General features: G+C 43.0%; 1 protein-coding gene across 1 annotated transcript in view; it reads left to right on the top strand.

The window, feature by feature from the left end:
• dntt (deoxynucleotidyltransferase, terminal) overlaps positions 1-22,663 on the top strand; it is an 85,939-nt gene extending 63,276 nt beyond the window's left edge. Inside the window, exon 11 of the mRNA XM_037122760.1 lies at positions 22,350-22,663. Coding sequence (XP_036978655.1) covers positions 22,350-22,436 — 87 coding nt within the window. The 3' untranslated portion in view covers positions 22,437-22,663. The remainder of the gene's footprint in view (positions 1-22,349) is intronic.
• Positions 22,664-23,957: the final 1,294 nt, after the last annotated feature.

Here is a 23,957-nt window from a genome sequence, read left to right on the forward strand (position 1 = left end):
CTGTCCTCTAAACATCCCAGCGGCAGGCTGGGAGAACTGGGAAATTTGCCGTTTCTAAATGGGGCGACGGGTGGAGTGGATATGGTGTGGGGGGGGGGAGGTTGTTCACTTACCACTCACATTTGCAAACGTTTCCTCTCGACCTTGGTGGCACGTCTGTTCTTATGAATTTTAATTAACAGAGGTAGATGAATAGACCTGGTGTTGCTGCTTGAAAGAGCAGGGAGACATTGTGATGGTTTTTCTTTTTCAAGGTCAGGCGCTGATTCACTTTTGTCAGTGCTCGGTGCGGCTGTTAGCTTTCAATGAATGCACGTTGTTTTAGTATTTGGTTGAATAGTGAAAGTATCTTTCTATTGGCAATATGAAGAAGGGCTTCATGGTGTGAAAAAGATAGGACTCTAAAGGAAATGCACTTCACCTCACGCAAACTCACATATATGTACACAAATGGCCTACCCTAACACTGACCCACATACTCACATTCCTATACAGCCTAAACACCGATAGTAGGGGTGTGCATGGTTTTGCATTTAGATGCATGGGCTTCGATATGATTCAGGGCACGATTGGAAACAATACAATTTGATACAATTTGATGCACGATGCAGTCTAATACAGTTCATAACATTTGTTTAATGCAGTCCTTTACTGTCCATTATGAATTAAAATAGACCGTCTCTATAAAAGTGGCAGTAAGTGGGATTCTGGTGCCATCATCCAGTAATATACATAGGAATAGATAATAATAATGTTCCTAACCAGCTGCCTCTTTTCCTGTGATTTTAAAAGAACAAACATGATTTCATAACAATTTAAAGCACACGGCAATTTTGCGCTGCTTTATTATGATTTCTGTTTCCGTTATTAACGGAAATAGACCTCATTTAACAAATTCCTGTTATCTGCCCACATTTTAAGCAACCAACGGCAATACAATAAGACATGCACCCATGTCTGTTCTCTTTCCTTGTAACATCCAATGAATTATAACTGAAGAGGGCTGAATTTAGAGGGAGAATTTATTTTTTTCTTTTGTCTTACATGGGTACAAACAGTATGTAGCATTTCATTAGGCACACTAAGTGAATTACAAGTTGAAGTGTCGTCACTGTTTATTATTGTTCCGGAAGTGGAGTATTCCAGGAACATTACACTGGTAATTGCTACACTGGGTGTTCTATTTTCAGGAGCAGAAATTGATTTCAGGTTTTTTTTTTTTCCCCTTTCCTCTTGGCTTCCTCCTGTTTGGAGATGGTCTTCTTTATTAGAATGCATGTGGTTTGTTTTGCTCTCCGTATTGGCTTGTGCTCTCTTTTGCTTTTAACCCTTATTTAGCTACATAAAGGGCTGAAGAAAGTAGCGCAAGGGTGGATTGGAGTATAAAGGTTAGACATATAAAGCAAATGTGTGTGTCAGGCACAGCATGAGTCTTAAGATCATTAACACCTTTTTATAAAGTCTGTAAAGGGTTTGTTTAAGGTGTCAATGAATGTGCATTGTGCAACACTGTGAATGGAATATTCTCAGGCTTCAGCTGTGATCAGTGTGTTGGGGGGTCTCATCATAACAATTGATAAAGGTGCAATATGTAATAATTGGCCACCTGTCAAATGGGAGACAAATGGGGACAACATATTATCAGAGTATCACCAGAGTAACTGCTAAACACTGTGGACCATGGCTGCTATTAGCTAGATAGCACAGTTAGTCATGTAGCTCGCGGTTCAGAGTGCTGGCACAAGAGCTGTGGACAGGTTAGCATGTTAACTTTTGTAGGTATTTCTGCAGTACAGTGCATAAATATCATGATGTCAAATCTGCTATTTCTTCACTTGCTGTTCATAGTTTTAGTTCATTTTTGATTGTTTTTAAACTTCAATTTGTACTTATTGCCCCTTTTAAAAACTAATTATAAGATGAAGCAGCACAGTGTCAGTGATTATCAAAACACTTTGGTTTATTCTGTCAGAATTAAGCTTGTTATTGTCACTTAAATAAACAGGGATTAATGTCCACGTCAGCATGTCCATTCCCAAGCACTCACTGCTCTAAAGTTGTGATTTGATGAGGGCTAAACACAGCAAGCTAACACTAATTAGATGAGCATTATAACAAGACTGACTGACAGCCTGCAGCGATGCTTTGCCCAGAGGCTTTGCATCAGAACAGCTTTGAGCTAAATTCTTATGTTAGCATGCACATAGATGACTTTAAGGAATAGTAATGAGGACCACCATCTTAGTTTAGCATGCTGGCCAGCTAATATTCACTAATTAGCACCAAACACAATGTTGAGACTGATGGGAATGTAATTAGTTTTGCAGGAAGTTGATCAAATAAATAAAGTGTCAGGCGTATTAAAAATGGAACCTGATGATGGGGCTAGATGAAAAGTGAACAGTAAGAGAACCAACTGTTCAGCTCCAGGCTACTCGAGAGGTTAGCGTAACTGCTATAGCATCATTTATTTCAGAAATCGAGAGTATATTTCACCAAAAGAAGACTTAAGACCAGCAGCTGTTTCACATTCTTCTCCCGACTGGCTTCTCTAACAGTTTGAACAGTTTGTTAGAACGTGATGGACAAATGGTTCACCCAACCACCTGCCAAGGTTTTTAAGGCGCAAGTCAGGTTAAGATACTAAGAGAATATCGAGAGAAGAAAAAAAAATGCTGTTTTCAAAAGCCATCAAATCATTTAAATCCCCTCAATTTAATGAACATAATACTGTGGAAGTCATAGTCATATCAAAAAGAAATTCATAGTGTCTGTCAGTCAGTAGATATCTGTCACTGCACAGAGGACAGACACAATGCTGAATGTGTAATCGTCATCATCTCAGTCATTGTCATAGGAATGTAATGTAGCAGCGTCATCATCATGGCTGGCAACATCCTCACCGCGAGTAGAACAGTTATCACTGTGGGTGTAAGCATTATCACTGCAGAAAGAAATGTCATAACCACGGGAACCAATGTCATCACTACAGGTCTCCGGTAATAACATATTATGTCTCCAACTCCTGGTCACACATCATCAAATGGGAGCGATTATCATCCCTGGAGCCAACAAAAAAAAACCTCAAAAACATTGGATAGCGATGTGACAGCACAGTCCAAGAAAAATTGGGCAGTTTTAAAAATAGACCACTATATTACATGAAGACATCTTGGAGCAGAGCAGAGCTGGATAAGGAGTTGGTTCTTAAGCCGGGATCAGACTACAGGATTTAAAGAATCTCAACATATCTCATATTTACAGGCCGTCCGCTCCAGATTTCTCTCATAAAACCTTGTCTCGCTTTCCAAGAGAAGCTCCCACCTAGTCGTGGCGATAAGGACAGAAAATTACAGATTACAAGATTCATTCGGATTTGTAAATAGGATTTGGAAAATTGGACCATGTTGAATATTGCCAACATGTGCATTCTCACAATGTGTGGTGACAAACTCCAAATGAGCATGGAGCTGGGCCAGCAGTAAAATCTTTGCGGAAAATGCAGCGAGAAGCTCATGTGAACGATAGAAGGCGTGCAGGTGTAGAAAACACGAGCGCTCGGCTGTGCAGCGACAGCATCAAGCTTTTCTTCTAATGCTGGTGTTCACTTTTATTGTTGTGACATTTCACTTAATGATTTGTTTACTTTTCTTGAGGTGAGGGTACGTTTTAAACTAAGTGTGTTATTCAGCCAAGTCTGAAGGCAGTGCTAATATCTGTTTGAAGTGTTCACACTCCACGGTGGGTTGAAAAGCCTGCTGTCATAGTGGCAAGATGCTATTATAGGTTAAAATGTTGGTAAATCTGCACACATTTTGGGAGTTTATCCTAAAGGCGCTGATGGTGCTGCACTGTACTAAACAAAAGCAATGGAAGTAGTTAGTTTCACTAAATGTGCAGCATGCCGGCTGCCGTTTGCTTTGTGAAAACATTTCTTCCTTAATTAATATTAACAAGTTTCACAAATCTTAACAAACACCATATTTGCTACACACACACACGACTCAAGAAATGTATTGTGATGCTGCCACCATTTGTGATTTACATGTAAACAATGCTTGTATTTATTTATTTATTTTTTTTTAAATAACATGCCGCTGGCTAATGTAAGGTGGCCACAACAGCATTTCACAAAAAACAGTCAACATCATAGAAAACACGACAGCATTTCTGGAACACACAGAAACATGTTCTTCATTTTCATCGAGATCCATCACTTCAAAATGGAAACAACACATAAACACATACCCACAAAACTCACATTCCCACCAGCCTTAACTTTACAGGTTTTTAGAATTTAGCAAAAAATTATAGCACGCTAACACACTGAACTAAGATGGTGAATGTAGTATTGTATCTGGGAGACAATGACACGTGAACATTGTCATTCTGAGCATGTTTTTTAAAAAAAATAAGTGTTGCCTCACAGAGCTGTTAGCTTGTTTCAAACTGAATGTAGTTGTTGACCAAAGAATAAGAAACACAACCCCTACACAAAATGGGGCAAATGTGTTGCTACATTAACATAAACTACTAAAGAAAGGACTTTAGATAGATAGACAGATAAAGACTTGATCCTGTCTGAGTTGTGGCTGCCCTTGGAAGATGAACTTGATAGATGTTGGGTGACACAGGGCCTAATAGGTAAGATAACATCAAAATGCAGTTGTGGGATATAATCGACAATTTGACCCTGCCACTGCCATTCCTTGAAGTCGGTCCCATTGCACACCCTGGGAAGAACGTGGATGAGGCATCTGCAGGAAGTAGCATCCATCCATTAACTCTGTGGGCTGCATAATCAGTTTAAATAATGGGACACTCCAGGTCTTTATCTGAGTCACCGCCATGATGTGTGGCAGTGTATGTCAGAGCCTGAGGTGGTCCAAAGTGGTTCTGAGCACAGGTTTCTTTTATTTTAGTCACCAAGGGATAATCACACATCCTTATCTGGACATTCCAGCCAAGCGAAAGAATGGATTAGAGAATGGATCAGCTTTTGTAATGACCGTGGTCCCATCAAGTCACATCTGAGAAAAGGTAATTCTCTCCAAAACAAAAAGGCCAAAATGGTGGTTAACGGTAATTCTTTCAATGAAGAAGAAGAAAAAAAAAACACATTTAGCACTTTGTGTCTTTTGTTCGTCTCTGTTGTCACCTTTTCACCTGGCTTGCGCGGTGCTCATCCATAATAGGATCTAATCAGTGCAGACAGAATACAGATAACAGCGAATACCATCAGATTGGTTATTATTTGGAATAGTATATTTAGATCCAGGTTGTCTTACAAGGTGTAAATGAGGTCTTTTTTTTTACTTGCCAAGATGGCAGTTCAGTTGGAACAAATGTAAGTGTGGCTCATCAGCAGTAGCCAGTAGCTGGTAAAAGAGAGGACAGGCAACTCTGTTTCTTCTGCTTTAATTCATGTCTGTACAAACCTTAAACTCATCTGAAGCCTCCTTGTTTGATCCATTATTGCCACGCTTCGGCCAGCTTGTTATCCTTTCAGTCTGTATGCAGCTGCAGTAAAGAGGATCTCCTCTACATGGCTGGAATGTCTCAGTCGATTCTCTGTCCATGTTAATGCCGTAGCCGCGCAACAGGTCTGAGTGTCTTCTTGCATTTATTCTGATTAAAAACCCTGTTCTCCTCTGAGGGAGCTGCCACTCAGCATTACAAAGACAGGGGTTTTGCTGGTTTGCCATAAAAAGCCTGCACACATTTCCCTTTTTCTTTTTTTCCCTGCCAGTCAAAAAAGGTTCAAGGAATTTTTCACTTCAGGGATTTGCTTTGATCACACCGGTGTGGACGTTTTCTCTGCTGTGTCCCTGAGTTGGTCTTGAAAGGCTCCGACTGTAAGACGGAAGTCGAGCGGAATGATTGCAGACAGGTAGATCAGCACAGATGTATGATGGATTATACAGTGACAGGATTCATTGAGTGTAATGTGACGATGTTTACTGCAGTGAAGTCTAATTCCACTCCTCAGATTTCTGACCAATCTCAGCTCATGATTTAAGCTTGTTTTTTATGGAAAACAAACTGTAAGATTTTCCTGAAAATGTGTCAAAATCCTTATATAATTATTAGTCTATGTATTGTTATATGTTTTTTGCAAATCTCAAGGAAAAGTTGTAGTTTGCAGCCAGAGGAGAAGGACATTTAAAATCAGTTGTCCAGATGTCTCTCAGTGTGACAGCACAGTCATTGGAAAAAAAAAAGATCTAGATATTCATGAGCACAAATGTGAGAGAGCCGTGGTTTTGTCCTCCCTCTCCTTGAACAAGACGCCTGCTCGCTCCAACCACCCAGGTAATGACGCCCCCATGACAGGTGAACAATGCAAATATGGACATTCATTTCAGGATACAGTTGCCATGTGATTGGGTCGTTCCACGTAGAGGTTAGAGAAACAATTAAGGGACTTTAATGGGAATGATTGGGGAGTGTGAAGTGGGAGGGCTGCTGTGATAACATTGCACAGTGATGGAGTAACTGTTACAGAGCAGCCAGCTAGTAAATGGTCCACCAGCATCCGGTTTTTGTGGTGATTTACTGGCACGGTGACAATCTTTATTAGTCTTTTCACTGTTCGCATGCATTTTGCTGTATTTTTTTAATACATTTAGTATTTACTTGGAAGTCGGATGAAGAAGATTCCGAACATAGTTTCCCATCAGGCTCATCAATGATGCTGCTCATGATCAGATGATGCACATGATACACATAACAGAGAACAGACGCTATAATAAGAAACACGACTAACATGTACCACCAGCCATTCTAGCATCTCTGTGAGGTAAACACTTTGTGACATCACGTTTGAGTACAACCATTTTGAAGCCTGAAGTTTGACATGTTGTCTCCGTCTTGGTTTTTGGGAGCTAGAAGCAGCCATATGTGGCAGCTGGGGAGGATAGCCAGATTTGACTGAGAACCCAATGACACGCTGTGTTATTACTTGTTAATCACAAGGTAGCCATGCTGTAGAATACCCTGCTATATCATCTATTATACTCCGAATGGGACCATAACTTTTGAAATTATCATGCTGTGTTAGATTTAAGACTTAAAACAACCCAGTGAGACCATAAACTGAGAAGTGGGGTCATTTTCTCGTAAAATTACATACAATCTGACTTCTTTTTGCAACCAGTGGGCTATACTGAGGCATAGCGATTCTTTGAGCTAAATGCTAATAACAGCAGGTATGATTTGTACTATGCTCACTTGCTTGATTAAGTGTGTTAGCATTCTAACATTTGCTAATTTGTACCACTACAGCTGATGGGAATGTCATAAACGTGGTCTGAACTCATAAAAGGCTCGACTGACGACTATGACTGAGAAAGGGATGAAACAGGCAAAAAACGGTGCTGACTTCCTCTTTCTGTGGAAGGACGGCTTCTCGCTGCTGTTTGTCAGATAGTGTGTACTACGCTCTTATGTTTCCATTCATCACTTTCTCCAGGCGTAGAGGACTCTGCTCATGCCTGACACCACAGTTTTTCTGGGGCAAATAGGGCAAATCTACAACATCACGGGGAATGGAGATACATTTTTAGCTGCACTTTGTGATTTATGATGACACGACGAGTGTATGTTTCCATAAGATTCTTGGCTAGTGCTGCTTTCAGAAGCTGCTGTACGATGCTTGGTGTGGGAAGGCAAACAGTCATGGCTGTAAAAGAAGGGTTAAAGAGTGATGGATATAGTGACATGTGAAGAGACAGGACGGTTTTGTCGCCATTCCCGGAGAATGTTATCCCTGGCGAGGCTGTATCAGCGGGATGGTCATCTAATCAGCCTTCACAGTGGGACAACTACATCAGCTAGCAATCAATGATAAATCATATTGACAGCTATTGCCTGACAGAAGGGGGGTAATGATAGAGGAGGGAATGTGGAACTGTTGAAAAATAGATGGAAATTAAAGGGGCATTAAGGGGGGGGGGCACATTTGGGTGGATGGAAATTTCTAAAAGAAGAGAAGCGGATTCAGGATAATTACATGGATATTATCTGTTCACGTACTGGACTTGAATTCTACCGCCCCCTCTTTCCCCCTGTCACCCATTGCACCATCGTCACCTCACCCACTGTGCCTGTGCCTCCACTTCTCCAGCCTCCCATCCACCCACACAGTGCCTCTTTCCGATGCTTAATGGGTGAATAAAAAGGGTAGAAAGTATTAATAGATTCTATTGAGACTGTGCTTTGCATGGCAAAAAAAAAAAAAAAGGAATTCAGTGGCAAGCTATTATCACTCTGAATCCTGCGACCAACCATGAGTTGACTCTGTGAACTTGCGTGATGGAAGGAGAGGACAAAGACGAGGCACATAATGAGGGGGACGGGAATGTCGGAGGTGCTGCCTGGGGATTGAGCTGAACCGGGGTCTCGAGCTCACTCAGGAGACAGATCCTGCTCCATTATTGATGAAAGTGAACGGCAGAGGGTTTCAGGAAGGGCCAGTGTTGGGCCGTGTCCGCTTGTCATGTAACATTAATTGACACTGCCTTTGCGGCGGCACAGGAACCCTTCTGTCCGGGGCTCCCGTTTCAGATTGCAGCATGATTTATTTACAGGGACAATCGGCTGAACAATCAGCGGGGTGTTTCAGGCTTATCTTGTGGTTTCTGGGCTGACGTGCCCTCTAAAAGACAAAGGCTGGTTTCACTGCAGAATACCAGGAAAAAGAGATCCAGTTGCAAGACATGACGTGTACGAACAAATTCCTCAACTGGATGGACTATACTGAATCATCAAACTGAAGGAGGTAGGCTTTGCTATAAGAACCGCATGGGGCTAACTATTATAGAACTAACTGTAAAACCAGCAACTGAGTGAGCATACATACGGTGTGAGTGCTCAGGTTTGGAAAAAAGTGACCAAACTACAACCCGGATTCCAAAAAAAGTTGCAATTCTGTTTAAAATGCAAATAAAAACAGAATGCAATCGCTTGCAAATGAACTGTGTTTACTGACAGTTTTACAAGGTGTTCCTGAGCCCATGAATGAATATGCTTTATACAGTCATGCTGTGAACCTCAGTTTATCTGGTATTGCCATGTTGATGTTGCTCAAGGACCATTGCAGTGCAAGAAAGTGACAAAATCCACATTTTGAGCAAGCTGTCCGTGGGTTCAGCTCACTTATTATTTTTTGATGCCCTGTTTCGGTTCAGTTGTTTCCTGTTTTATTTTGTATGATTTATTCTCATGCATCTTGCTCTGCTTTAACCTGCTTCAATCTTTGTTGTTTCTCCCTACCTTTTTATGAATGCCCTATTTGTTTCACCTGTCCCTTATTATAGTTCACTCTCTGGTGTGATTAAGTATGTGTTTTCCCCTCTCTCTTGGGCCCTGTCCATGTGTACATGGGTATTTCTTAAAATTTGGTTTTCAGTGTTTACGTCTGGATGTGTTATGATATTGGAGTATTCGAGTTTCTATGGTGACGGAATGGATGTTATTGTTTAACATTATATTTAGAAGGACACAAACAGGCATTGATATTGCAAGGATGGAAAAGAGATGTGAAAACGGGTGCTTGCAATGTTATACTGACAAATTATCCCGGAGCATTCTGCTTAAGAGCAGCCTGCCTCATTCAAAGTGTCTTCTGTTTCTAAGCAACTGACCACAGAATACAATCCGCTTCCTGTTCACAACAACACACACCTGCCCAAAACATTCATCTGAATGGAGTTACTTTTTTTTCTAAAATTCAGTTTAAAAAAATACCTGTACAATGTGGACCTGACTTTAAGCCTGAAACACACCGGGCCAACTGTTGGCCATCTGAAGCGAGTTCGGGAACAAATCTGTTCGGTGTGTTCCGCTGCATTCAAAGCTTTTGGGACCTTGTGGACAGCATCTGCTCCGACTCAGCTTGTGAAGTCTGAGAACATTGGCTGTTGGCCCTCTGAGCCATTAGATTCTCTGATTGGTTGTGTGCCAGCTGTATGACCATTCTGATTGGAGGTGTGCTAGCGAATCAGTGCACTGTGTGGGAGGGGTGGAATTCTGCGTGTGCCACTGAACTTTATAGTGTGCGCTTTGTTTTTCTATGCACTCCATTCCATCATTTCCTGTTTTCATCTTTTGGATTACTGGCATGAGACTAGCGCCACCTGATCTCGCGTCAGTGCAGAAGGAACACGCTACTGTGTAACTGGCAGCTGTCGATGCAGTATGTTTCAGTGCAGCTTTGGTCAAGTAGTCGGATAAAGGCGGTTGGCTGTTGGTTTGAGTGTGTGGGGGCCTTTAGACTGTTTATTTGTTTCTATGTCAGTTTCTTAGTCTTGTGTTCTCTCCCACTGTATCCTATCCTTCTCGATCCTTTTCTTGGATTATTATCATGATCATGTTGTTCCTGGAACATGCTTGTGAACGACTGAGTCTTTGGAGGATGACTCAATCATGATACTATCACCTGTGACCGCTGAACCTGTTTACCTGTTCCAAACAGTGTTTTGGGGCATTCGACAAATTTCGCAGAACTTTTGTATTCCCCTGTCCTAATAACTATTTAAAGTTGATGGAATAATATATGAAATACATCGGCATTGTTCTGTATATAAGAGTATATGTTTAAAAAGAAAGGCAAACAATCTTATTTATGTTTTGCAGCCTAACTTTTTTTAGAATCAGGCTAGTACACAGTCAGTGAGTAATTATCTTTGGCCTTGACTGAAGGAAAAGATTCATATGCATTGAATAATACATGGGCATGTAATCGTTATCATGTTTTGCCTAGATATGTTGTCGAGATGAGGCGCTCATATACTGATTGACTTTTTCAGCGCAGATGAAGAACCAAGAGCACATGAAGGTTTGGCCCAGGATGAAGCAGATATTTCTGAATTTAATTATATCTGTCTAGCAGCCCTGTTGTCAGTTGCTGTCATACGCTGATGATTCAGCCGGTCCCCAGTTCATGTTCAAGTTTGTACATGAGCTATTCTGAACACTGTTTGTTGATCAGAGCCCTCCTGCACTGAGGTGATGCATTCTCTGTTTGCAGAACCGACAGCCGCGGTTCGTTTGGACAAAATATGAGAGGGCAGAGCTGCGATAAGAGGCTGCATTTCTATTTTGGTAATGGTGCAGACGCACAGGAAGTGGCAAGTGATTTTTTTGTCACCTTGTGGCCACAGTTACACCATTGCAAACAGAGTGCGACTGGGAGAAAAGCATTAATCAGCCAGTGCAGGCTCTGACACCGCAAATAAGATCGCTTCTATTCTTTCCTTTTAAGAGCAGTCTGCTTTGAGCAACCATGCTCTGACAATTTAGTGATGGAGAGAACAGAAAGGAAAAAAAATGCAAAAAAAAAATTCTGTTGCAAAAGCCTCCCCTAACGGGACTCTGAGGTAAATTTACAGAACCTTAAATTAAACTGGCGTGGGCAGGAGATGTTGGCGACATGTTCCCAGATCCCAAGTGCACCATTTTTCAGAATAGGAAACTGTCCAGTGTACTGAAGAAGAATTAGTTTTTCAGCCTTTTTTACTCTGTGCACCATGACATGTGTCGGCAGTTTTTGGATCTCTTCATATGTGCACTGTTTGGCTACCGTGAAAATACCAGAAAATAGCAGCTTCCCGTACCACAGACCTCTGACCGAGTCCCTCTCCAAGCACACATTCCAGGGCTCTGACATCCATATTACCTAGCACTGCTCGATTATCACCTTTGGCTCCCCGATGGGACACCAGGACATCACAGCGAGTTACCGAAATACTAAATGACTGCCATCGAAAAATAAAGCCCCCTGCGTCCAGCCAAAATGCCGGCACAAAGCCCACCAATGCTGTGTCACAAACATAGAACCCTGAGTGCCCTCAGTGACGAAATCTGCTGGCTGATTTCTGATTCACACCATCAGAAAAACTTGTTTGCATTCGCAGTCAGTGATCGCTCCCTCTGATGGATGAACTTCACTCATGTAGATGTGGAAGTTTTTCAGTCTCAAAGCACCTGTTTGAAATTCAGTTTTGACAGCTTTGGGGTTTTTGTCCAACCTCCAGTCGCTGGATGTGAAAGTTCTGTGTTTGATAGAATTGCTTGCTAGCTTCTAATTATAAATCAACAGACTGGAAATATGATCAGAAAAAAGTGCTTCACCTGCCCCAGCTAGCAAGAGATTACAGCTGCACATGGAGGGGAGACATCGGACTAAGCATTAGGTCATGATAGCCCTTTGTGTGCTGGCCAAAAGACGTCCTCTCCACTGTGGTGACCTAGAGGAGAGCAGGCCACACTAGATCATTAGCAATAGACAGAGAGATCAGAGTGAAGAGGCATCAAATCATTTGGTCCAGCCCTCATAAGTGGCTAAAAAATACATCACAGTTTTGCTGCAAGTTTAAAAGTGAGCTGCCAACACAGTGATGTCAGCATGAAAGCAACACATATAACTAATGACAACTTGCTTACAGCGTTTCTTATCTCCAGGTAAATCATATTCGTGTCCGATCCAATGACTCAGAGGATCCTGGCTTATGTCAGAATGAAAGCATGTCGTTAAAACAACTAAACAAAGCTCCTATTTTGCCAGTGTGCTGTTTTAATTGAGCAGAATGAAAGGAGTGCTGAGGCAGCAGCATCCGATCACACTGTCTGGAGCAGGAAGCAAATTGGTCATGCAAAACCAGCCCCTCTTCAACAAACCAATTAATTATTTATGGGCTTCAGTGGAGCAGAGAAAGTTAATTTATTGTTATCATTAGAAGAGTGTTCTGTTTGGGTCGGTCCGAGGAAGACTCGGGCTACAATTACAGGCTCCACAGATTAGAGAGAACTTCACACGGCTGCGGCAGACAGCGGTTCTCACACTTCACAAGTTCACAAGATTCCTTCGAAAAAATTCTGTGATGAACCTCGGGAAGAAGCCGGGCTAGTAAATGCAAATGGGGAAGGGTGAGGGCACTGAAGGGCGTCACTTCTTGTTAAAGGGTGGTGGGGACATGGAAGCTCGAATGAAAAGCACTTTTTAACAGCCCACGTGCACACAATGTTTCTTTCTGGTGGAAAAGTGCGAGCAGTGCGCTGCTTGGCGCTGGGTGGGAGCGCTCGTGCGATGACAGAAAACGCTGCATGTTGGCTTTGACATTAGCTGATGCTAACAAAGGTAACCAAAGCCAGAACTGTTCTCACTGACTCACAGATTTTACTTTCGGTACCTTTGTCTGGTATGTCATCATTGCTGCACAAATCACTCGCTGACACCAAAATTCATATGCCGTGTGTTTACAGATTTTGGGGAGTACAACTGCATTTGTGGAAAAAGTTGCCAGAAGCGTTTATGAGCTGTGTGCAATCTGATAATTTGTCTCCAGCACTGTCACTCAGTGGCACAGAGGAACAGAGGGCTGAGCACACAGATAATAATGAGCTTACAACGCATCGGGTGATAAAAACACTCACCAGCAACATTCAGTGTACAGTCTGCTGTCTTTTTTCTTGGTTACCAGGGTGACGGATGACAAGTCCCACCTGATCTAATTTGGTTGCCTGAGAAAGAGTAATGATGACGAGCCCGAGTCTTGCCAAATACTTCATTGATTTTCGACTAGAAGTGCTGGGAGTGGCCGCGTTAAAAAAAGGGGGAGCGATCTGAAAGAAGACGCCGCCATAATCGCTTGACGATAGTGCTCAGAATAGAACGTTTTGTGGACACGGGCCGTAAATGGTCTTTAACATATGTGATTGTAGGCAATGTAATGGGACAACCATAGCGGATAATTACAGTGGGATAAAAACTTGCATCACAGCGCATCAGTTGGACATACAGTAGCTAGATTACTACTAGGGGAGTTAAAATTAAACTCTTTGTGTCTGAATTTCACAATCGGTGAAACAATTTTCTGAAGTACTGTTGTCAAGTACAATTTTCAGGTACTTTACTTGATCACCTTGATTTACTGCTGGAGAGTGTTACTTCCTCTCCACCACAATCATCGCCACATTTAGCTACTAGTTACTTTACAGATTCATATGGTCACTGTTAATAGGCTGTTCTTTGTGACGTGCTCCAATTCAGACATTACTGTCGACGTGACATTGGGTGAGGTGATGCTGCATCAGAGCCAAAGTAGCACATTTTCAAATTAGTTTTCGGCTATCTGTCAGAAAAATCACTGTTACCGATAAACGGAAAGTGCTTAACATTTGCTTGAGCCAATAACCAGTCTACTCCTAATTACTACAGAGTTGACAGCCTTGAAATATTTAGCATGTACCCTGTAAGTATAAATGGCTCATTCTAAAGGGTGAAAAAGCACTGACAGTGTCTGACGCTGGAATTTTTTGCCCACCTGTTGATCGCACGCATCAAAAGCAGTATGAGGTGCGTCAAACGGCCTTGATTCTTTCTCCAACCTTGTCTCAGTTTGGAGGTGTCAAATGAGGACCCAGTTACCATATTATCACTACTCAGGTAAATGGAGTAATTGTTCAGAGCTTTCATTTCGGGGTTGACACGCTGCATGTGACAATGTATGCACACGCGTGAACAGATGGGCACGGCTGAGATCACGATTAGTAGTGGATATAAATAGCGACTTTTCCCAAAATACCGCTAAATCTGTGGTGTTGGCATTTTAAACCCGAAGCCTGCATTGTGCCACAGGAGCATGAAATGATGCTCTTCCATTGGGGCGTGTCCAGTTATTGCCTTCAGTGCGCGTAAGCCTTAAGTAACGACAGACACAACAAATCTTAGTTTCAGCTGATCATGTGCTAATGAAAACAGTGTTACTATTACTGTGGGTTGACATGCTGTGTGCACCCTGTCGAGAAATCTTGTTCGGATTTGTTGGTTTCTCTGTTCTTGTTGAAAATGTCAGTGTCATCCAGCTACACTAGTTCAACTAATAACATATTTGTCGTTGAAGTTGCAGATGTGCAGAGAGACCATGATTCATTTCCCCACTAAATCTGTATTCGCAGTCAACATTTGTTCAGTGATATTTCCACTGCGTAGGTTCCACTTGCTTAGAGTGAAAAGATGTATAAATGATTAAACTAATAACACTATAAGTGGCCACTTAGCCTCAGCCTCCTCCTCTCAATCAACTCAACTTGTGTGACCTGACGTTACGCCTGACGCGTTGAGTGAGAAAAACACTTGAGTATCAGGACAACAGGAATTCAGAAGGCACACACAGATTTTTACAGGCATCATAACATTGCCAAGAAATGTTTTTGACATCGGCTCAATCCAACTCCTCTTTTAATGATATGCAAATGTATTTTTTAATTCAAGAGGTGTGAAAGTTGTACTTGGGCAACATCATAAGGACACTAGAATAACAGAGCTTTTATTACTCTTCTCTCAGACTGTCTGCTGTCTGTTCATTACCTTTGGGCAGCCTAATCAACTAAATAACTTTGATTTGAAAATGTTTACTCCTCCACGGGAGCAAAGAGCCATAACACCGGGGACGCTGAGCGAGGATCCCATTGTTTCTGATTAGGAATTCATTATTTGCCACCCGCCTGCCTCTCTGCCCAGTGCACGGGCTGATTAGCAGGCTGGGGCAGGACAGGTAATGACGATAACACTAAACTCAATAGCTGTTTTATAGGCAGCCGTGCTTTATGATGCTTGCACTAATTGCTGGTGTGATTAGTGAGGTGTCTGTGCCCTCTCTGGTTGCTCTGGCTGTCCTGTGAACTGAGCTCCTGCAGACCGGAGCGCAGGGGAAGTGTGGGTGTGCAGCGGATCGTTGCAGGAGGAAGACACAGGGGCATAATCGACTTCCCACTTTTTTTCTGCCCCTGTCAGCCCTTTCCTTCTCCCTGCAATAAAGATAAATTAACTTAAAGGCAATCAAAGGATTTTTTTTCTTGATCTCTTGGCAGTAAAGTAATCTATTTCTGACTGTCAGTGAGAAGAGTGAAGTCCAAATAAAAGAAGGAGACTGAGAGCATTAGCTGATCTGATAACCTGAATTCATGTGGTGAAAACATCACCTTTCTTTTCTGCCTTTGAGTGTGCCCACTGTGATGGAAGTGTACATTGGACTCAGACATAAAATACTATGAATACGTCCCTCTCACCTGTTGAAATACAAACAGTGAAAGCGATGCTGCTGAAGGCTCTACGTGCATCCGCAATTCAGTCCTCTGACCTCAGTATTTGAGTACTCGACACACGGCCATCGCTCCTCTGGCCGCGCAGGCAGTCAGCTCTGTAAGTGAGATGACAGCACTCTTACTGAGGCTTTTGTACAGATACATTTTCCTACCAGTGACTTTGTGTAAGTGGATTTGCATGGATTTCAGGTTGTGCTTTGCATACTTCACCACACGACCTTTAGCCTGGATCGCTTGGCAGCCATTTGGTTTCAGTTGTGTCTTTGTGTTTCTAAAGATGTCTCTCTCGGCCTAACACTTTTTACATTTGCAGTGTTTGTATGAGACGATGCTTAATTGTACACACTCTAACATTTGCAGCTATGCTATGCAGGATTTGTGCAGAAAATGGATAATCTCATATAACTAATGTGTGGTATCGAAGTACTCTGCATATAATTTTCTTATATTTTCAGTTTTATTCTGGGCATCAGACAGTAGTGTGTAGCCCAGTAACAGCACACAGGGTTTGAGCTCAGGAAAACAGAGCAATCAGGTTAAATCACTGTCTCATCTCTATCTTCTGCTCTCATTCTGTTATGGATGTGGAGCTGCAGGTCTGTGACTGTGACTGAGGGCAGGGCTGAGCTACATACATACAGAGCAGGGAGGCATGCTTGACCATTTCAACTTTAAAACACAGGTGCCCATTGCTGAGAAACTGAACTCGACTACTCTTTCGGGGAGCGTAGATCTATCTTTCATTCGACACATTGCCAAGTCATTCCAGCTGCTGTGGCTATAAGCTAATATGACAACTCTTAACCTTGGTAGTCATGAGAGATTATTGAGTTAGCTGACCGTGGAAGCAGTTCAAGGGCCTTGGTGAACACGAAACTCTCCTGGTTGTATAATAAGAAAGATTTACAGCTGTAGGACTGTAGAATATATCTGGTTTGCTGATTTGTGAATGTTGGTCCCAATCAGCCATTCACTTACCTCGAGATCCTGTTATTTGCATGGGAAACATTCAGCAGATTAAATCAGTTTACTTTTGGATTGAGGATGATTTCAGCTGCTTTGGCACAGCGTATTGTTCCCGATTGCAAATATTATGTGTTAATATTTTTTAAGCTATGATTCCAAACAACAGCAGCTGAGGCTCATGGGTATCAAAGCGTTTAGAGACGTTCACAGTGCCAAACTTTAATAAGTAAAAATAACCACTCAGACATTAAGTGGGCGACTGGTGATAGAAGTTAATGTGAGCCTTCATCACAGTTAGAGCAGTTTTTATTTATAATGAGTAAACACACATGTATTCCCAAGTTTTCTCAGTAATTTATACTCATGCTAGAGAAGAGGACACTTTGAGGAGGGTGTTAACCTATAAACATGGTAATGTGCCCACTGTGTTGCTTCAGGAAGTTAATTTGATGAGATTAGTGAGCACACATCAGGGCTTTTAGTCACCTCATTTAAATTTACAAGACTTCATGTCAGAGTAGCCATGATTGTCGGTTCTAAAATTCAGCTAAAATTCCGCAAATTTCAGTCTCATAGATGGTTCACAGCTTTGTGATCCAGTGATTTGACGGATCAACAGAATGTGATACAGAGCTGCTGGCTGCAGATAAAATGTCATATTTCATTTTTGCGCATCATATTATTAGAAACCTACTGACAAATCATGAACTAATTTTTAAAACGTTTTCATGGCAAAATGCCCCATGCATATGAGCGTGTGTGTTCACCCCTCTATATATGTGTCTTTATTACATGAATCTGTTCTGGAGTTGCAAACTTTTTTGGCATAGGTTTTGTTCAGCAAGATCATCCTCTCAGATGAACACCACAGTTATCAATTTTGAAGCGTAAATGAAATCGCCAGAAGTAAAAAGTTAACTCAAGGCTATAGACCAAGTACAGTGACTGCATCATCGTGCTATGCTATAGTATACATATTTTACTATAAATTGATCAACTTACAAGCTGCAAAGTTGGAGTTAGAATAGTTTGCAACTAAAGTCAGCCTGTAAAGATGGATTAGTGAGTAGGTGAGTCTCCATGTCCAGCATGATGACATTTAATGTCACTGACAACCTCTCTTTTAGCCACTCGTTAACAACCCTTAACAAGTGGCTTTTTAAGACAGTTTTGTAATTCAAATGTGCTGTGTTTTGTGTTGTGAAACAAATCGTGTAGATATCTTAAGCATATGTTAACCACAGACTTAATATCAGGCATATAATTCATTCAAAAATCCCATTTACCTCGGGATGAGGGAACAGGAAGTACAAAAATGCAAACTTACTTCCAGGTTTTGGGACTCATTCCTGGCATTCTATCAGTGTGAACACAAACACACACCTGACATACACACTCAAGCTCCATGCCAAAGTTAAGTCTCCTAGCGCAAAAACTGCGGCTGCCAAATGGGGCAGCAATTCTGAAAGTTGCATAATGTGCCTTTAAGTGGCTGTTAAACTCATTCGGGCTGATGTTGGGCTCCCTCCATGTTTCTGTCCTTCATACTGTCTGCTGGCTGGCACGGTGGTGTTGAGCAGCCATCCAGGCCTTCCCTCTGTCTCTTTGTCTCTCTGTCTCCCTCCCTCTCTCTGATGTGTCAGTTGAGTCGGGCCAGAGCCGGGCAGGCAGCCATGTCCATCAACTCCATCCATCAAGCAGTGGGCCGGGTGGCAGAGAGAGGATGACGGGCAGCAGAGAAGGGGCAGATGTTTTGCAGGAACTGATATGTGTTCACGTCCACGAGGGATGTCATTACGCGGCGGACAGAGAAACATGTAGCTGATTAGCGGCTTATTAAGTCAAGGACACTGGCTCGCTGTAACACACACTGCTTCCATTCTGGCTTGTGGCGCTGATGGCTTGCCAGTCACTGAGAACCTGCATGTCTCAGACAGATAACCTCTCCCTCTAATTAACCGCCGCTCTGTTCTTTAACTCTAAGCTGCTTTTGATATACCAAAAGAGCCCTGGAATAAATGCTGCTTTTGCCTTTTCAAATAGAGTTTCCCTGTGTATGCCTGAAGGGGAGAACTCAGAGATACATAAGGTTTGTGGATTTATCTCTCAGAGAGCCCACACTGCTTTGTGCAAAGTAAATAAAGCAGCGTCTCCCTGAGGGAATGTGAGCATTGTCGGAGTTGAGGAAAGTGGACAGTCCAGCGGAGAGAGGGCTTTAGTCCTGATCCAGGACAATGGCTAAATTGGTAATGTTGAGAATCTCATCTGAACCCTGTGTTTTCTCCTTTAGTTGGATCTCCTGAGTTGTCCTCTGTTTCCTGCAAACAATAAGCCCTGCCATGTGCTGATAGCAATGTGGATTTACTCCAAATCGCATCAGCCTTGTCCAGCAGGCTCTTTTCTTTTGTTTCCTTTCATTCCTCCTCCACTTTTTATCACCTGTATGTCTAATACTGCACAGCTTGCGGCATCATAAATTGCGGCGCGCTGTGTGCGTGTGTGCATTTCCTGTGTTTTGAGTGGTTAGAGCAATAAATGGGCTCAGGGTTATGAGAACAGTGAAAAATACAGGCAGTGGTGGACCACTTAATGGGCCCTTGGATAGTCTCGCTCAAAGAGAATACTGTTTAACTAACAACACACCGTTCTTTGCGAGAGAAAGATCATATTTCTCAGGACACCACTGATTAAATGTTTTTGTGTGCAAGTGAAATTGAGAACTCACCTCAGGTATTCATCTGATCTCAGAGTCGACAGATTTTCCCTGAAGGATACAATGTGTTATTATTATGGTGGTCTTATTTTTTTCATTGGATGGAAATGAAAATGTTACCCTCCTAACCTGCAATTTGCATCAACACTGCCATCGTTTGCTTCTCAGTCATAACCAGTCACTTCAAAATAAAAACAAATCTGACATTTGGTCCTTACAGACATTCTGTTATCCATCTCACTAAACGTCCGTAAAAGCACTTATAAATCCCAGATAGTTAGTAGTACTTTCATGATTATGGTCAATATGAACAAAGTCAGTGGGACTGCATTGTTTGAGATTGTGATGTCCTAACTGGCTAAATGTGAGACAGCACGTGAAAAGGATTGATGATTTCATGAATTTGAAATAAAAACCTCAGTAAGGTGGTGTGTAGGTATACCTATAACAATTTCAGTGTATTCTCTTATGCACTTTTTTGTACATTGTTTTACTTCATCTGTCAAATCCAGTGCAGCAGAAGCCACAAAGCAGTGTGCACATAATTCCCCCTTTTAGCCTTTTTCAGGCTGCTCATGTTCTTTTTCAGTTACACAGGATGTGATGTATTGTAGATGATTGTCTTCCAGTTTGTCAGTTCCGGCAAAATCACTTTATCAAGTTCAATACATCACAATATTACATCTTGAGTTACTCTGTCATTCCACTCTGTGGACATCTGCCACTTCACTGTTAGGGGGCTTGGGGGGATGCTGGCAGTGAATAATGCTGAGGCTCAGTTTCACATCGGAGACTACAATCACATGAAGTACCTTGATCTAAAAAAACATAGGGTTACCTGCTCTGGATGAAGACACCGGTCCAAAGTGTCGCATCCTGTTGGATCATGAGGTTCCGCTCCTCCTGCTGAGGCCTGGCTTCACACGGGAGACGACAATGAGAAGTACCCAGATTTGAAAGACATCCAGACTCCAGAAGACTCCAGATGAGGAAGTGGCCTATCTCATGTCCCAGCCTCTCAGCGTATTGGCTTGTGAGATACCACTGCCTCCAAGCCCTCCTCCTGCCGAGGCCTGGCTTCGCACGGGAGTCGACAATGAAAAGAAGTACTTGCATTTGTGAAACATATGATTTCCTCCTCTGGAAGATGACACTGATCCAAAGTATCCCATCTGGTTACCTCATGAGGTTCTACTGCTTCCAAGTCCTCCTCCTCCTGAGGCTGGGCTTCACATGGGAGAAGCTGAAGTTAAGAAGTACCCAGTCTTAACAAACTTTGGGTTTCCTCTCATGAATATAGAAATGGCAGATTTGATGCCCCTTACATAGAATAAACACCTTGATTAGCCTTTATTACCTTGAGAGTTAATCCAAAAAGGTGTCATAAACATTTGTGCCAAGTTAACCATTTATATGGCCAGAGCCAGAGTGATGTCACTTGCAGGGTTTTAAAAAGCAGTCCACTGGTCTAGTATTGTACTCCTACAAGACTGTTGGACTCATTATGGAAAAAATTAATCATTAAAATCAACACAGCAGAACCAGTGAGATCACCTTTTTTATGCACCTCAGCCACTGAGCGACATCATTGCACACAATTTATCAGATTACATGCATCTTCTCCTGGAGCCACAAAAGGCTCTATACTACCCTTTAAGATAATCTGGATAAACTGTTTGCCCTCATTTCTCACCTTGTCTGACTTTGCTGCTGCCCTGTTCCCAGACCTCAGCAGCGCTGATGTATTGTGTGATGGCCAAAACAACAAACAACACCCAACTTATTTATAACTTTAACCGAGAATTAAAGAGGCGTGATATGAACTGAGCTTAATGCCGTGTGAACCCCGACCTCCCCGCCCGCTCGGCTAACCTGTCATTTGCATTAAAAGTAACAAGCCGGTATGCTGGGAGACGTGCCTTGTAGTGTTTTCGCCTCTCCTGGCTGCATACTAGTTGTTCTCAGTTATCTCCGCCTTCTCCTGGCAGCGGGAGCCGACGTGCTCTTGGTGCCATCTCTCGCAACATGTCAGGTCCAGTTTAGCACTTGAAGGCAGGATGTGTCAGAATCACAGCTCTCTCTCTCTCTCTCTCTCTCTCTCTCTCTGTCTCTGTCTCTCTCTCTCTCTATCTCTCCCCAGGCTGTCTCTCTCCCAAGGTGAGTCAGGCCTCGTCACCGCTCCTATGGAGACATAGCCCGAGCGCATGGCGTTGGTAGACGGCCAGCAGTTAATAGCCCTGTCGTGATTTGTCAGGGAAAATACTCATCTGCTGAGGAGTGCAATCACTTAGAGCAAGGTTAGGGTGTTTATGGGTGGTGGACGGTCAAATGTAAATCGGCGCAGGCATGCCGTGTTTGAACCTTGGCACAAACAGGGTGAATAGAAATCCTAAATTGATATTGACAGCTTGTGGGAGAGATAGGAGCGCGAGCGGCGTTCTAGGCGGCGGAGTACAAGACAGGAGCTTTTTCAAGCTTAAAATTGAGAATTTATGGATTTGGACTCATCGAGACAAATTCCTGCACAAGTCGTTGACTTTTTGTTTGTTTGTCCTCTCTCTAGAAAGAGTTCCTGGCAGCTACGACCGAAAGGGACATCTTTGCCCATCTGGGTCTGGAGTACATCGAGCCTTGGCAGAGAAATGCGTAGGCCTCCGCTCCTCGCTGGCTGCATGATATCCTGTGCGTGCAGCAGTGTTTATCCCATCTGCTTGCCGTTCTGTGGCTCTCCCGTGATTCACTTTCAAACAGCTTTTGATTTCCCGTACAGTTTTGTGTTGTTGTTGCCATTACCGCTGTTGTCTGCATTACACGCTGCTCTGTGATTCATAATTTTGCTTATTGTCTCTAAGTGAGTAAACACTCTCCTATACCATTCATGGCTCGCCCGTCTCTAAGTGTTGCAATCACAGGCAGGACACAAAGACGAATCAGTCAGAGCCCGAATCGCCTGGGGTGCCGGCGCGGCGCAGGAGAGAAGGAGCGTGAAAGGAACACAGGGGGAAGCGGATGACCAGAGAGAGAGAGGGCGAGGGAGAAGACAGGAAGCGGTGAGAGAGGCGAGAGGGGAAGGGGGCTTTTTGTCGAGCAAAATGATGTAATCACCCTCCTCCTGGCAGGAGAGTGCTCGGCGTGAAGCTGAGCCAGGTCTCTGGGGGAATTGAGAGGCGGGTAATGAGCCTCAGATACGGGAGCGTTCTGCATCGCCATTTAGCCCCCATTTAAGCCTACGTCCACTGGAGATCATTTAGCTGGCACGACGCTACCCGAAGACCCACAGTCTCCGCCATTGTCTCACAATGAGTCCCCTTCCCCAGATGCTCGGCTCAAATTAGAGGCAATCAGCTGCACCGGGAAATCATGAAGAAATCAGACGGAAGGTAAATGAGTCCACTAACCACATGGGTGGATCTCGGCATCCATTATCTTGCTGGTCCGTCTCTGGCTTATGTTTTATGTATGACGGCGACTCATCAAGAGTTGTGTTCTTATTTTTCAAATGGACAGCGGTCCACTAACGAAGAGGCTTTATTGATCCCTGTGGGCAATTCGGGCGATGACACGACCTGCCCGGCTGTCCACATCCCAACCCACTTTCCCATGATGCTCAGCCCCCCGCTTCATCCCGTGGTGCCTCAACAAGAGCAGAGACAGATGAGAGCGAGGCATTCTAGTGAATCACCCTATTTAAAGATCTTTAAGTAGAACAGTCCTGCACGTCGAGGACTCGACCCGGGCCTCCTCCCACCACCCTTTCTTCTCTCTCCCTCTCCCTCCCGGTCTCCGTCTTCCCCTCTCTCTCCCGCTGCGCTACTCCCTCAACCTCGCCGACACAAAAAAACAAACTTTAAAAGGATTCGAGTTTGCAGTGTTAACCAGATGGAGCCAGCCGCTGCAGCCATGGTCTCCTGGGTTATCTAATGTTTTCACTTTAAAGTCAGGATGGCTTTTCACCAAAAAATAGGAGATTTCTCCAGAGTGGGAAAAAAAACAACAAAAAAACAAAGAAGCTGGCCTCAATAAATTTACATTTGTCCGGCTCTGTTTTTTTCAAGTGCGAATGGGATCTCTCTCTACTTTCACATTAAATATTCACCACTGTGAAGGGATTAAAAAGCTGTACTACTCAATTTAAGAATTCACACATTGTGGTTTTGGGCTGAGAGAGTCC

The sequence above is a fragment of the Acanthopagrus latus genome, chromosome 15 (assembly GCF_904848185.1).
Source record: "Acanthopagrus latus isolate v.2019 chromosome 15, fAcaLat1.1, whole genome shotgun sequence".
NCBI lineage: Eukaryota > Metazoa > Chordata > Actinopteri > Spariformes > Sparidae > Acanthopagrus > Acanthopagrus latus.